The sequence below is a fragment of the Protopterus annectens genome, chromosome 3.part1, assembly GCF_019279795.1.
Source record: "Protopterus annectens isolate FY-2018-M chromosome 3.part1, PAN1.0, whole genome shotgun sequence".
NCBI classification, from domain to species: domain Eukaryota; kingdom Metazoa; phylum Chordata; order Ceratodontiformes; family Protopteridae; genus Protopterus; species Protopterus annectens.
Window position 1 is genome coordinate 705,675,798 of NC_056732.1, and position 15,454 is coordinate 705,691,251.

The 15,454-nt window shown below is 38.7% G+C and overlaps 1 protein-coding gene across 1 annotated transcript in view; it reads left to right on the top strand.

Annotated features, from left to right (window-relative positions):
- The window catches only part of EXT1 (exostosin glycosyltransferase 1), a 1,160,063-nt gene extending 1,145,365 nt beyond the window's left edge, over positions 1–14,698 (top strand). Inside the window, exon 11 of the mRNA XM_044067060.1 lies at positions 1,967–14,698. Coding sequence (XP_043922995.1) covers positions 1,967–2,152 — 186 coding nt within the window. The 3' untranslated portion in view covers positions 2,153–14,698. The remainder of the gene's footprint in view (positions 1–1,966) is intronic.
- The last annotated feature ends 756 nt before the right edge of the window (positions 14,699–15,454 follow it).

Genomic DNA, 15,454 nt, shown 5'->3' on the forward strand with positions numbered 1-15,454 from the left:
AGTTTCTTCCTCCTCTGCACGGATTCAGTTAAAACTTTAAGGCTGGGCCTGGGAGTACAACCTGCTCTTAGCGACAGTTCATAGCCAAGAAGATTGCAGCCCATTAGCAGACTAGCTTAGAAGAAATCCTTCCTCATGGATGATCATTAAACCCTTAAGTGGCAGAAAAGGTATTCAAAAACTGGAAACATCCTGTCCTGGATCTGTTCATTTTGCTGTCTACAGTGTAATTCTAGAATTTCTTCTTTCCTTTGCATGGCCTGGACACCCCAGTCAAGGATGCCCTGTCCCAGATCTAACCAGATGGCCTCCTGTATGCCTACCCACAGAAGCCTCTGATTTTAAAACCCATTCAGAGTACAGGACCAGGCTGATTCTAGTAGCCTCCAATTCACCAACCCAGGGGTGCTTTTCCTATGCTCTGGTACCCATCACTTTAGATGGACGTGTCCTGCTCACTCACCAGTTGGGCAAGGTACACCTAGCCATGACTGCTGTGAAGCTTTTGGGCTGGATTCTTCAATTCCAGCTGTAACTGGGAACCCCAGTTTTACACTCCGTCAAGGAAGTCTTTGCTTCACAAAAGCTATGTATGTGGCTTACTTAAAAGGCAAGTGGAAGGGGAAGTAGAATCCCTCTCTCTCTGAGTGCATCTAGCAGCTATATCTGCCTTTCTGGTCACTTCTGAGGTCCCTTCCTTCACTACTTCTAGAGTGTAAAGATTTTCTTCAAAAACATATTTAACCTGCAACTTCTGTTAGGAAGCCAGTGCCCATGGGATCTCAACTTTATCCTAGAAAAACTGACTATCCCTTCAAGCCAGCATCCTTAGCTGACCTGAGATATTTATCTTTCAGGATGCTCTTCATGGTAACTGTAATAGAAATACAAGCTGCCTCCATCAGACCTCTGCACCTAGGATCCAGTTAGGAAAGAAATGCTCCCTATAGCAAACCAACCCTCATGAACAAGGTAGCTATTGAGCTCAATCTTAATTAAAAGGTTCACCTCCCAGTGTTTTCCCTAATATCTGGAACAGAGAGGAGTACCTTTTACATTACGTGGATGTTCTACTTGGGCATCCACAAACACCTTCTCTACACTGCATAAGCTAAACATAGTGTCCTGAGCCCTAGTGTCCTTCAAACCACTATTTTGAGGGGTATTTTTTTGTGAAGGGGCTATGTCCACAGTGTTGCTGAGGATGTTTCTTATTCCCAGGTACAAAAGTTATGAGTTTCTTTAATGACATCTTTGTTAATAGCACTTTCCCTCCCCATAGCTTGGTTCAGAGGGAAGGCCACTAAGGGGTGCAGTTAGAAAACCTCGGTTTCTCTGAGGCAAAGGAAAAGTCAGATAGCAGCAGCTAAAGCAGTGGAAATGATCTGGGGGCTCTGGACACAGATTGATTAATTTATTCTATTTACTAGACCAAGTCATTCATTAGGCCACAAGCTGAAATACCACAGTCTCGTTTTGTTGCAGTTAATCATTTGGCAGCCCAGCAGACCAAAATTAAGTGGTCACATGACATCTTTATAAGCAATTGATTTGAATGTGCATGTCTGCTTGACCCATAATTTGCTCATTTTGGCTGTGCATGTCTGCTTGACGCATAATTGTTCATCTTGGCCACTTGTATCAAATGCATCACAGTCTAGGCTATCTAATGCCAAGCTTGATTCCAGTAGTTTGGTAAGAGGTTAAAAACATCCATTTCTGAACCTTTTCCAACATGACTGCATGGAATAAATTTCTGTACAGCCAAGGAGGAATCTGATTTTTGAGTGGCTGGCTTTTCTTTATTATCTTGTCACTTGTGCTGTTCTGAAGGTATCTGTTGATTGTTGTAAAATGTTAAGTTGTGTTTGTCATTGTTATGGAATTAGTAATTTTTTTCAAAATACTAGTTTGCTGTATTCTTACTGTATTTGCCTCTTTTTTTTTTTTTTTTTTCCACATGCAGACTTCCAGAGCGTCTCGTTGGGCTGATCCTGACCACTTTGCTCAGCGACAGACTTGCATGAATACCTTTGCCAGCTGGTTTGGCTACATGCCTTTGATTCATTCACAAATGCGTCTCGATCCAGTCCTTTTCAAAGACCAGGTTTCCATTCTGAGGAAAAAATACAGAGATATAGAACGACTGTAACAAGAACTAATTACTGAAGGCGGAATTAAAAACTTTGCCATTTCCTGGCACTCTTGTCACCAAGCCAGTGTATGAATGTTTTTTTTTTCCTTAAGTGAGAAAGGCAATAGGAAAACAACCAAACAAGAGAACGTAACACTTGGCTTGTACTATTCTTATGCACTGGATTGTTGAAAGCTCAACAGGGACTTCATAGACAGCATTGAACAGAACAAGTATGAAACAAATCGCAGAATTATTTTTCCAGTGGTCACTATGCAGGTTTAAAACATTTTTTATAATCAAGAACTCTAGAAGACCAAGTTCACTCTCTTATGTTTAAAATGTGTTAGTCATGCATATTCTGTAGACACAATCCACAAGTTGTGAAAGTCATGGTCCTCTGTTGTTACTCGGCTTCCCCCTAAGCATTGAAAGTCATTTTAAACATTGTCATTTTTAATGTAGGTTGTTCAAATAGAAACAATGAAATATTTATTAAATTACAATGTAGATTTTTTTAATTCTTTTCATTACTCTGTTCTGAAAATATTAACATATTAAGTGGCTCAATTTGCTTGGAGGGAATTCTGAGCTGCATCCATTATTCAGTGAATTACAAGTCAGGAATGTTCTTTTCCAGATGCAGAAGTGATGGTATTTCAATGTGATTTAATTCATGAATAGCTTGGTATTAAAGAAACACTATAACTTATGAGTAAATTGATTCTTTGCACAGGAAATAAATATGTACCGACATGTAAATAAGATGTGGCTGTAGCTAAAATGTATGACAAAGGGATATATTTGCTTACTCACATCAGGAAGCTTGTGTTTGTACAACTTACCTGACATAAGAGTTCAAAAGGAACTTGAACTCTGAATTCGAGACTTTGTGAAAGTGTTTAACTTTTGCTGAGAAAACCTTGACTTTATGTTCCACAGTGGATTTATTATCTGTATGTATTTCTGTGTGTGAAAAAGCAGGTCCTCATCCAGTTTTGGAAGTAACTTGCCAGCTAGCTACCAGCCCATGAATTGATTTGTGTATTACTAAAATTAAAAGTAGTACTTGAAATATGTTCTCACCTCCCCTAACACAGGAGCATCAGTCCAAGTGATGATTGGTTTTATGACCACACAATGAGAAGAGAATATGATCAAAAAATTTAAATATGTATGATTTTCCTTTTTATTTCTGCAGGAAATTATGATGGTGTAGAATGCAGAGCCAGTTTTCAAGAACCCTTTTCTTTGTCACATTTTTATACTGATTTGTTACAAGCCAGCAGAATGTTGCTTGCAAATGTTAGCATATTTGTGGCATTTGTTTCTTTTTTTTCCTATGGGGGAGGTGGTAGCTATGTAGCTAAAGGTAGAAGAATGTACAGTAGAGTCAATTATCTGAACTAATTGGACCTAGGGTAGTTCGGATAATCAAATACATAATTGAACCAGATAAAAAGCTTCTAAAATCTTGTTTTTTTCTGCATGCAGGAATATGCCTTTCAACCATTCAGCCATTTCAGTGGATAGTGAAGAATATTTTTCACACGCGAGCTAGCTATAAGCTCAAAAAACATGCTTAAGTGAATACGTATAATGTTTACATATTCAGACTTTATGATTTTTTCCTACCCAAAAACTTTAGAAGGCTGGTTTGGGTAATTGACGTTTCTGATAATTGATACTCTACTGTAGTACTGTGCAGTGTTTAATCACTGTTTAGTGCACACCACTCACCTTCTTTCCTACTGCTGTATGAGATAAAGTGGGATATAAGTCACCTTGTAAATTGAGGTGGCGGGTGAAAGGTCTCAAACCGCAGTTTTCAATGACTTTGTTAAATGCTGATGAACAGATTCAAACACTGTCAGACTCCCATTCCCTGGACGTAGTGACACCCACCTTTTTAGTTCCCTTTGGTCCCCAGTTTATTCACATGTCTTGAATGTTTTCACTTTTCTGGACTGCTGGGATTGAGGTTTAATATGTTTTTGGAGGTAATGCAGGTGGTGGTGGTGGTGGTACTAAGGGAAGATGTGGGGCAACTTTTGCTTTTCTGAAATATCCTAATGTCTTTCATCTTTATGTTTTCTTTCCCAGCCTCAGCGATACAGGATTGTTATGCCCTTCTGCCATGTATATAGGGTCTCCCTCTCCATCTGGTCAATGCCACTGGTGTTCTGTGTCCAGTGTAGCCATTATTCTGTACTCCTTTATGGAAGACATTTTTGGTCTAACCAATCTGGCTTTGTTGCTCCTACCTGCAGATGTTTTTAACATCTGGTCACACTCAAATCTGTGTCATTAGAGTCACAGTATGGTGCTTTGCCACTGCTCCATAAGGCTGGTCCTTAAGTGAGTGTAGTTCAAAAGGTTGGAAGTATAATGTGCCCCAAAAGAGTCCTTACATAATCAAGTATCTATTTTTTGTCTGTATGAGTGGGATGGATTCTGTCAACCTAGGGTGTAGGACACAAGTACAGGTAAAGGGTATACTTAACTGGTGGATGTCTGATTGAAGGAAAACGCACAGATTCAAAACTCCGGAAACATTGCACATTTCCCAACAAAAAGGGGCAAGTATACTGTAATACAACTTCAGTCATTAATTATTTGATCAGTTCACTTATCCAGAGTTGCTGTAGGAGATTAGTGGGGTTTAAGCATTGAGCTTCTTCCTCATAAATTCTGTAGGTGATTCTGTAGCCTTTGGAAGCAAAATTTGTTGATTTGCCACCTCTCCCATGGGCTAATATCACTGATCAGGTGGATGATCTTTGTTATATGTCTTATTTTATCATCTGCATGTCAGTTAAGAAGCAGGGAGCCAGAAAACAAGTTGCTACCATTTAATGTTCTGTCGTATCCATGCATGTAAATATGCCTTATAGGTTCACTGGCTGTGTGGCTTGCACAAAATCTTTATATTCCCTTTGTAGATACATGTTGTTTCTAAGTGTGCATTGATGTATTAATGCAAATGGTGCTCCGACAAGGATTACTCCTTGTTGCTCTCTAAATTCAGTTTTAGTTAAGAATTTGGGGCTATGTTAGCCATTACTTTCACAGGTAATTGAATGTTTGATGACGTGAAGGAGTGTTGAACATGTGGCCTTTTAATGAAGGTTCCGGAACTTTGGTTCTAATCATGGGTGAGCTGTCCTTCCATCAGTAGCCGTCTTGTTTTATTGTATTAGTTTGTTTACCAGTTAAGTTGCTGTAACAAAAACTGCCCTTTTGGAATACTGTCTTGTTAAATGACTTACTCAGAATAGGCAGATGGAGAATAAGGAAATCACCTGCAGGACTACAGTATGAAGCTTTTTTTATTGCTCATTGCCTTAACCCCCTGTTCTGAACTAGCAGACAAGTACATAGTGTGCAAGTATTTGGTGTCGGTGTAAGAGAAGTCACAGATTTGCAAATCTTGCACTTATTTATGTGATGATGCAAATTAAACTGTAACTTCATTGTAGTCGCATTCCAAACCTAAAAAAATGAGAATAGAAAGGAAAAGAATTACTCCCTTGCATTTTGGTATAAATTGTAACAAGTGCTAATTAATGTATCAACACAGTTAAGCATGTTTTTGTAAGTCAAATAATTTATCAGCATGGTTAAGCCTGTTTTTATCCAAGTCAAGATTCTTAAAGAATATCAGAGAATTTTATAGCATTTTAAGCATTGATTTTTGTTGAATGTTCATTTTGCTAAATTTTGTTCCAGTTTGCATTTCAGTTCTCATTTTTTAATGTTTGACATGTTATTAACATTGCAAAGTCCTGAATTTTAGCCAGTATTGTTCTTGCACCTCATTTGTTCAAGGACTCTGAATAGTTTTTGAACTGTGTTCTGTGTTGGACACAAGAAATGTGATGTACAGTAGTAGGTATAGGGAGTAGCTTAGAAAAATGAAATGAAAGAGAGTATATAGAAACCCCTTTTTAAAATTAGGATGGTAGTGTTAAGCAGTGTTCAGTCAACACCATACAATGTGCCTAGTTTTGTCAGGCAGGCATTTAAGTGTCTAACGTGACACAGAGCTAGAGATAATATGACAGAGTAGGTATAGCCCCATCCTATATGTGCAAGGCATATTTTCCATATCTTAATGCCATTATATCCTTCTCCTGTTTTTGAGTGTGTTTGATACAGATGCATAAAAAGGGAACAAACAATGTAGATAAATGTGGATTTAACTGGGAAGCTGTGCTGAGCGCTAGTTTTAAGTAAGGCTGCAGAGGATTTCAGACATGACCGTGCGTGTGTGACAGTATTTTGCTAAGCATTACAGATATGCTCAGTATATTACATAGCAGCAATGGTTGTAATAACAGTCTGTGACCCATAATGTGATTAAAAACAAGTTTGTTAAAATACATCAACATGGTACCAGTATATTACAGAAATGTCATTTTTACATCAGTACAACAGCCACTGTTACTGTCAGAAAGAAAGAATAATTTTAAGGGATTAGCAAAATATTTTCATTTGCCCTTTTCCTTCCATTCTGGACTCAAGTGAGATTGGAAAGAAAGTCTGGAACCAACTCATTAGTTTACCTGGATAGCTAGGAACATTGCAGAGTTTAAAAATGTCTAATTTTTTTTGTATCTTCCTTGGTCTTAGTGTCCTGGAAATGTTTTTTTTTTTTTTTCTTTTGTAGTTACTGTTTTTAACACGTTACATTAAAATGACAACAGAACCATACAAACTTCTGGATAAGTATATTTACCAGACTTTAAGGCTTGTAGTGTAAGGGAGTAATAGTTTTTGTGGATGGTGGTTTGCTTTAGGTAAATGTCATAAATATTTCAAAAGTACTTTTATTGACATTAACTGCATTTATGTAATGGGCTTGTGTACACTAATCATTTTAACACTGTAGCCTAGGTGAGAATGTTGGCCATGGCCAAAGCCAAATTGTTTCAGTGATGGTATGAAAAGAATCTGTCAGCTCCAAATGATTGCATATTCCTGTCCTCTTGTCCTTTCTTTAGCGCTAGTAGTTCTTTGAGTGTGGAGATTTAGGGCATTTTCCTTGGTTTAGAGGGAAAAATACAGCTCATCCATGTTTAAAATCATGCCGTGGACCTACGATCACATTTTGTTTGATTATGATCTCTTTTTTTTTTCCCATTGGTTAATCAGACTGTTTCACATACCCATCATCTGTTTGCCATTAGTTATTTCATTCTTTGAAGATAAGAATGTTGAGGTAGGCATTGTCACCATGTATATAATCTTGTATATTTATTTTGACAGAAAATATGTATAGTGTATGATCAGTAGAAATAAATTGTCAAAAATACTAGATGGTAAATTGTAAAGCAAAAAAAAAAACTTATTTTGTATAAGATGTACATTTTTGAAAACTTTTCTAATGTGTTGCCAATGTTTTCATAGCGCTGCCACATCTTTTTCTAAAGTTGCCCCGTTGGTTAGAATGACCGCGACATAGTGCAATTAAAGCTTATGAGAGTATGCAGGTTGTGAGAGAGTTAATTACGAAGCCATATAACATGATTTACTTCATTAACTTGTACAACTTAATAGTCTCCATTTAAGATAGCTTGTTTTATAGATAGTGTCACCAAAGACTTTTCCTTCTGATTTACAACACTGCTGATAAATAATATAATATTTTCTGTTAATTGTGTATGTGTATTTTTTGTGAGGAGGGGCTATATCTTCACTTCTGTTGCTCTGTTTGGCACCAAGATCAACAATCCATTATGTTCACTACAAGGTTGAGATACTGCTGCTTTTATTCTGTTCCATCAAGACATTTTGCTCCCTTAAACTGACTTTGAACTGCATCCTACAAAGACAGGGTAACTCTAGTGGCATTTAACAAAATTAAAATATATCAATGCTCCCTTAAACCAAACTGATGCAGCCATGTGACTATGAATGAACCCAGCCCCAGCTGTAGTCCTTTACTTAAGTACATCAATTCTATAATGAAATCTAATGCAAAACAAAATGGTTGTAGCAGCAAATGAGGTTGGATTTTGTTGCTTATTGTGTGTGTGTGTGTGTGTGTGTGTGTATGCCTGCGCGCACAATGTGCCCATGTGTGATCAATTCTGAGATGTAGATTACCTATACGTCTACAATTGTGTGCATGAATGTGCCTTTTTATCTTGTAACTTTTGTTATTTTGTGCTGTCAGCAAATGAGAGACCTAGTAAAGCTTAACTGGTTAGTTTTAGTACCTTAGCCCTAGAAATGCATGTAGTAATGCTTTCCTTTATTTATGGCAGCATTGCATCCTAGCATCAAGGAATGTACTAGGTCAGCAGGATTTTAGTTGAAAAATCATTAAAATATTTCGCTCTTGTAATCATTATCTGAAAAGTAAATGTCTGCAGACACAGGCTCACCTGAAATATGTCTTATCATTCCCCCATTTAGTTTTTTTGTCACAAGACTTTTTTGTCCATCTTTTTTTATATGTCATTTATCAACCTGATCAGTAGTTTGATCACAAATCATAGTGTGCTTGGGTTAGATTATTCATGTCTTGAGACGTAAACAATGCGTGTTCATTAGAATAGTATGCCTTACGCTGTACTTAGATGTACAGCAGTGAATTTGCAAGCAGACAGTGCAGTTTTGTGAGCAGTGCCTGCCTGTACAGGAGTATGTTATACCCAGAATGGGTTTTGAGACTGACTGCTGCAGCTGTGCCATGTTCAGGGATTGCTTGTTGGTGAAAAACAGACTTCATACTGCACACCGTATTGTGGCACATGGTGTGGGGTATTACTTGAGTACCTACTTTCAGAGTGGTAGTGAAGATCAGCACATGGCTTTGTTACCAGGCCTGGGGACTGGAAGAATTGCAGCAGTTTGGGGTATATGTGCAGCTATTATGGTTTCATATTTAAAACTGATCTGCTGATCTAAAACCGTCTGACACTATCCCAAATGGGGGAAAACAGATTTCCCTACTTGATATTTTACTTCATGCTTCTATAGATATAGAGTTATTTTTTGTCATTGTATTTTGAGTCTGTTGAAGCATAATATTTTCACATTTGTATCTTGATTCCACTGCAGTAATTGCTTTGAAAGTAGTTTTTTGTGAAGAACTCTGTGGTGTAGTTTCATTACTTAGAGATGCATGTGTCATTTTCTTTACAGCATAACACCACAGATGTTTAGTATCAGCTGTCTCATCGTAACTGGTTTATTTAACTAACCTGTATGATTTCTAAATGGGAATTGTATGTTCCATTAATGCAATCTTCATTTTCCTAAGGCATTTCTGAAAGAGGAAATAACAGCTGTTTATTTTCCCGATGTCATCAGTCAGGAAAATTCATAGCTTGGATGTAATATGTTTTCAGGTCTGCTCATTTTGTAACTAATGAAGTCCAACAACATACCAGAGTCAGTACTTCCAATGACCTAGGCTAGAATCACAAGTGAGAAGTACAGTTCTTGATATGTTACCATAAGCCGTACAATACTGCACTGTAGTTTTCTGTTATTCATTCATACCTATCCAGGGAGAAGTGCATTTGGAACTGCTCCTTTTTTGTTAGGTCAGACAATCTGATGTGGCTTTGTATGCCTTCTCCAGTTTGTAACTGCCTGGAATTTCTCTTCTGATATCTCCAGCTCAGCACAGTTAGTAATTTTCTTTAGCTCCTGCCCTCAGGGGTGGGTTTACCCCCGGACAGTTCACTTTGTGAATTAGCACAATGATAAGAAGGGTAAAATCAGCCTGTTACCCATGTCTTTTTTGCAGTCTTCCCTAAAATTCTAAGTGGCATCTTTGAGATCATTTGCCGGTATGTTTGCTTTATGTTGCATTTGATTGTGTGTTATGGTCTGAGTATTGTTTACTGTAAATGACAGTAACATTAGTCTCTGGAATGGGACTGCACTGACTAGCAGAAACAGTTGAGTGGAAAAATGCACTTAAAGTTTGCTTTGCACTTTCTCCAAGCTACTGCGATCGTGGCATTTGTATATAAAACCAAAGGGGGGGGGGGGTATGGGAGCCAGAAGGGGAGGATCTTACTAAAAAACTGTATAACCACTAATGAAGATGGTGGTTGTAGATGAAATCCAATGCAAGTTTTGGAAAAAAGGTAATTTTTTGTGGTTCACGGTTTGCACTGGACTATCAGGAAAAGAGTAAGGAAAATGAACTCCAGGCAGTGGTCATAGCTTGCAACTTCCAAGAACCAGTTTGAATTTGTATCCAGTGGAAATTTATTGCATATAAATGAATAAGCAAGTTATTTATCTGAAATAAATTTCCACTGGGTACATTTTCAGCTTTTTTTCTTGGAAGGCAGAACCACAGCATTTTTTGGATTTCTTGTTTGATTAAGCTGTGAAGCTTTTTTTTTTTTGATTGGTCAGAGTGCGCTCATAAAGCAGCCTTGCATTCCTTGAGAGTTATAGGCTGTTTCTAGACTATCAGGAGGTCAATTTCATACTTGTCCATAGCCAACACTGAGAAAAGTGTGGGAAATGCCCCCCCCCCCCGTGGTCTTCTTGGTGGGGGGGGGTGCCAGCACCAATTATTTCCACTTTCAGGCATCCAGAGCTTGGTGAGTCCTTTGATGAGGACTTGGTAGTTGAACTAACAGAGCCAGTCCCTACTTCCTCCTTACATTATGCTTTAGGCTTGCTGGCTACCATAGACTAAACTCCAAGTGGTCCTCCTGTGGCTGTTGAACCATGGGAATGGCCCTCTTTTGGATGTACATGCATTGCTTTCTGTTAATAGCGATGCGGTGACTCAGATGCCATTTCAAGTGTGTAGTGTCTTAAATTTTGGGATCAGTTGCCTGACATCCAGTGCTCATTTGTTACTTGTTACCTAGTTCAGCAGGTGTATCCAGACCATCTTTTCTAGGAGCTAGCAACATGGAATTTTCTCCTTTCCTCTCAGTATCTCCTGGCAATTTGATACTGAGGTCTGTAGATGTGACAGCAAAGAGGTCAATGAGATCTTCCCTTCAGATAATCTTGTAGCTGCTTCTGCAAAGGAATGAAGTTGACTATGGACTGACCTCCCACTCTTTTTTGCCTTCTTCCTGGCAGTGCTGTGTTTACTTGAGGGAGAAGGCTGAGGTAACATGGGTCATTTTTGTATGGGATCTCTTCCTAAGGATGCCATCCACTCTACCCTGAAAGCATCTGGATTGGCCTGGGAAGATGGGTATCCTGAATAAATCCCTGATAGAGTGCAGTTTCATGAGTACCATCCTGACCATGCATCCACTGGTAGTTTGGGTGTAACACCATTCTGACCATGCATTCATGGGTAGTTTGGGTGTGATCTGTCCAGTCTAGTATAAAACCCAGAGACCACAGTACCATTTCCTTGTTGCTTGTTAAGAATTCCAAGGCCTTGGGCAGGATGAGAAAAAGGTTATGTTCTTTTACCGTTATGTGATCAAGATCCCTTAATTATCTGTGTGATCTGCACCATTTCCTTTCTTCCCTTGTAGACAAAGATTTGAAAAAGCTTACAGTTTTTTTCTGAGTCTGTGGTCAAAGATGACCATCAAAAAACCCTACCATGCCTTCTGCTGAGATCTGTCAGGCAGCCAGTTGTGACCTTGACTGTACTGATGATATATATAGGGCTGCAGATCCAGGATGTTACATGCCTGTACCAGATTATATGGCTGAGGTTGTACTTTATTGCATAACTTAGGCAGATTATTCTAAATGTCTCCTTTGGGAGAAGCCTTTCATTGTGTAAGCTTGCCTCCAAAAGAGAAAGCAGGCATTGACCATTATGATGCACCCTGACTTACTACTCTTTTCTTAGACCTGTTCAGTTTCCCAAGAAGATGGCCTCTTTGAGAGCCCTCAAGTACCAGACAATATTGTCTTCCTCAGCCTCACCTATGAAGCCCTTGGTGACAGAGTATTTGCAGTCTTGGGTACCCTGCACTCACATTAATGGGGGGCTATTTTTATTGGAGGTACAATATGAGTCTTAACAGTTGGCCATAGACCAGACCAACACTTTGAGAACTATTTGTGTCCCAGGGAAAGGGAATGTGCTTAGGAACTCACTGAATTACTGCTCTGGTACTCTTCTGACATTAAGGGATCCTGTCTGGTCAGGGCCTTCAAGGAATAGAGCACCCCCAAAAATCAGCTGATGTAACCACTTAGGAAAACTTATTCCTATTCTGCTTGACTCAACAGGGCAAGGGAGAGTTGCCGATAGCCACATTATCCATCCTTTTGCAAGGAAGGTTCCTGTACTCCTTCCAGTGTTCTTATGGTTATAAATTACAGAGAAGAAAAGCCACAAATCATCCCTTTTGCTCTGTGATGACTGAGAATGGTGGTATTTCAGGTTCTCACATTACTGGAAGTACACAATTCCTTCCTCAGTACAAGTCAGTAAGGTGGTCCAGGAGAAGACTTCATCTCATAGCTAGGCTATGCATTGTAGAATTGGTTATGGAAAGCAGTACATTATTGCAGACCTCCCACCAGAATTTGAGACAATTGAAGCCACTGGCTAACACTCCAGCCATCAGATTTTCACAGCTTAGTGGAAGATGCTATCAATCTGGGCAGAGAGGCAATCTGTGCCACATCAGTCAGTTATCTTCCACATAGTCGTGACTTACCTCAGGCACCTACATAACCTGTGTAACTAACAGGAATCTGGTGTTCCGCAGTCAGGGTAGTGCATGCTTAAAAAGTTTATACATCATCACCTTGTTAGAGGACACAGTTATAACCCAGCACTGAGAGGTTAAGTTGCTTCATGGAGTTTTGCATCTTCACTTATACTGGAAAAAAAACTTCTCCTTGGGACTTCAGCTTCTGTCTCACCTAATTTCTATTCAAAGTATCTGGTTTGGCAACTCTGAAATTTGTCTCTTAGAAGACGCATTTCTTTGTGATGATCTCTGCTATCAGAGTAACAAAGTAGGATATCCTTTTCTGTGGTGATTAGTTTGGTCTTTTGGAAGGATTAGGTGTCCCTTGGAACTAACCTACATCTCCTTATAAAAACAGTGACAGACGTGTTCTTAAAACCACTCATTTCTTTACCTGAGATGGTTGAGGGGTTACTCTCTTACTATTACTGTAGTTCAGGTTTTATTGATTTGTCTGCTTTGGTTCAGATAGGAAAGTTGTGAAGTGAATACGGAAACCCTTTCAAGGTAGAATGATGTGTTCATTTTTCTTCCATCAAGCAGCTAACCATCCATTGGAAAGTGCTTCTGTCAATCAGAGGCTTAACCGCTGTCAGTACTTGCATCAAAAATGCTTACTTTTTTGGACATTTATTCTGAACCACTTGTTACCATTCCATACCATTGACAAGCATTACTGATTGGACTGTGTCTGTTAGATGGGCTGCTTTTGGCGTATCAGTGTTTTTGGACTTGGCTGTATGAATCCTTGACTTTAGCTTTTACTCCAGGACTTCCCAGTGAGGTTTAGTTTTTACTGCATGAGATTCTTCCCCACAACTACTGCAGGTATCGACTGAAATCAAATGTAAAAGCTGTGTAGTCACTAGATCAGCTCATCTGTGAAAAGGCCTTTTGCAGCGGGTAGTCATTAACCTCCTGCCAACCCCCGTATCTGGGTGGCTTTTCCATCAGCATCTGTAGATGTACTTTCTTTAAAAAGAAATAGAAAGTATATAATTTTACATCCCCTCCACCATCTTTAAGGTTGTTCTTGCTCAGATCATTGGGGTTTGATGTTCTTGGATTGCTACTTATAAATGGAATTCCTGTATGCCACATGTTGTTTCAGTGGATTAGGATGGTCTTCATTTCATAGTGTGGTCATTAAGCTGGAGACATTAACACTGTCTTCTATGTTGTTACCATTTTTACTTGAGCTCTGCAGTGTCTTCAGTGGAGCCTTAGACACATTACTTATGGTAAGCGACAGACATGCATATACAAATGTGTAATGTGTTCATAATTTGCTGGTTCAGAAAGGAGGAATGTGAAAAACTCAAGATTTCAAATCAAAGTGAAGCCTTTTTTTCAGAGCAACTTTCAAGGTAAAATATGCTTGGCAATTTTGCAAGCCATACATTGTCAAAACAAGGAAAGTAATGCTGCTTTAAAATGGTGTAAGGGATTTTTATGTTGGGTTACTCATACCTGCTGTTGGCTTTTGAAGTTATCTTAAGATAAGAGGCAGAGTACATGTGTTCAGTTCAGGTTGCAGTGCTGTATTTATTATTTTATATCCCACCACCCCTGCCTTGTTTTACACTGGAATAATTGCCCAATATTTTTTTACTGACATTCCTTCCTATTCATGATGCTTTTGGGAGCTTTATGCATTCTTGATGGTACAGATTTGCTGGTCCTGCACGCTACTTTTGTCTTTTCTTTCTTCCTTTCATTTTAGGTTTATTTTCATATTTATAAGCTCTGTATTACAAATACTGTATTTTATTGCTCTTTAAAAATGTTTGCAGATCTGTAATCAACAATAACAAGTGTTCTGTTGATTTTTATAGAGAGGATTCAAAAATTAGAACATTTTGTAAGAATAATTTTTAATAATAAATGGCATTTGATAATATTTTGGACTTGTGGTGATTTTCAGATAGTGCATCCTTTCAAGCTTTAGCATTTTAATGGAAGCAAAGATAAATGTAATGTATCCTCAGAAACTCTGTGAGCTAGTAGGCAGAAAGGGAATCTTACCTCCATCATAAAAACAGCACAATATATTTTCTGAACGTAATATAAGTGGGAGCCTTCCCAATGAAAATGCTGCATCAGTGTAATGATTTAATGGTAGTGTTTCCAAAAGAAAGTTCTTCTACAGCAGAACCAGGAGACAAAGTATCATCATAAGCAGTATAAGCTACTGGGGAACAAATGTGGTAAGAATAAGACAAGGAGTCATCCCCATCAGTTTCAGAATCCTCTACTTCTTCAGAATTCTTTCTTGGCTTTTGTGAGGAGTGGCTTAAAAAACCCTGTGTAAAATCCTGCCATTCATTCTGAGGAACCTGTAGTAAAACAGTACACTTTTTCTTCTTAAGCAGGATGTCTACCTGAACAAAACGTGGTGGCTCCGAGCCTTGATGTTCCTCATTCAAGAAACTGGAACTACTACCTTAACTAAAGTCTGATGTATGCCCTCAGGTCTTTCCAAAATATTAAGCCAAGGTCCCCCATCTTACCAGAAGCTGATAACTGGTTGGATGTAACTGACGTGTAAGAAAGCTGCACCATATCTGCTTCCAACAGGGTTGGACAGTCCAAGAACTCATCAGCAGACACAGCAGAGATGTCTGGGTCCTGTGAACAGCAGAGGTCTTTAGCTTTG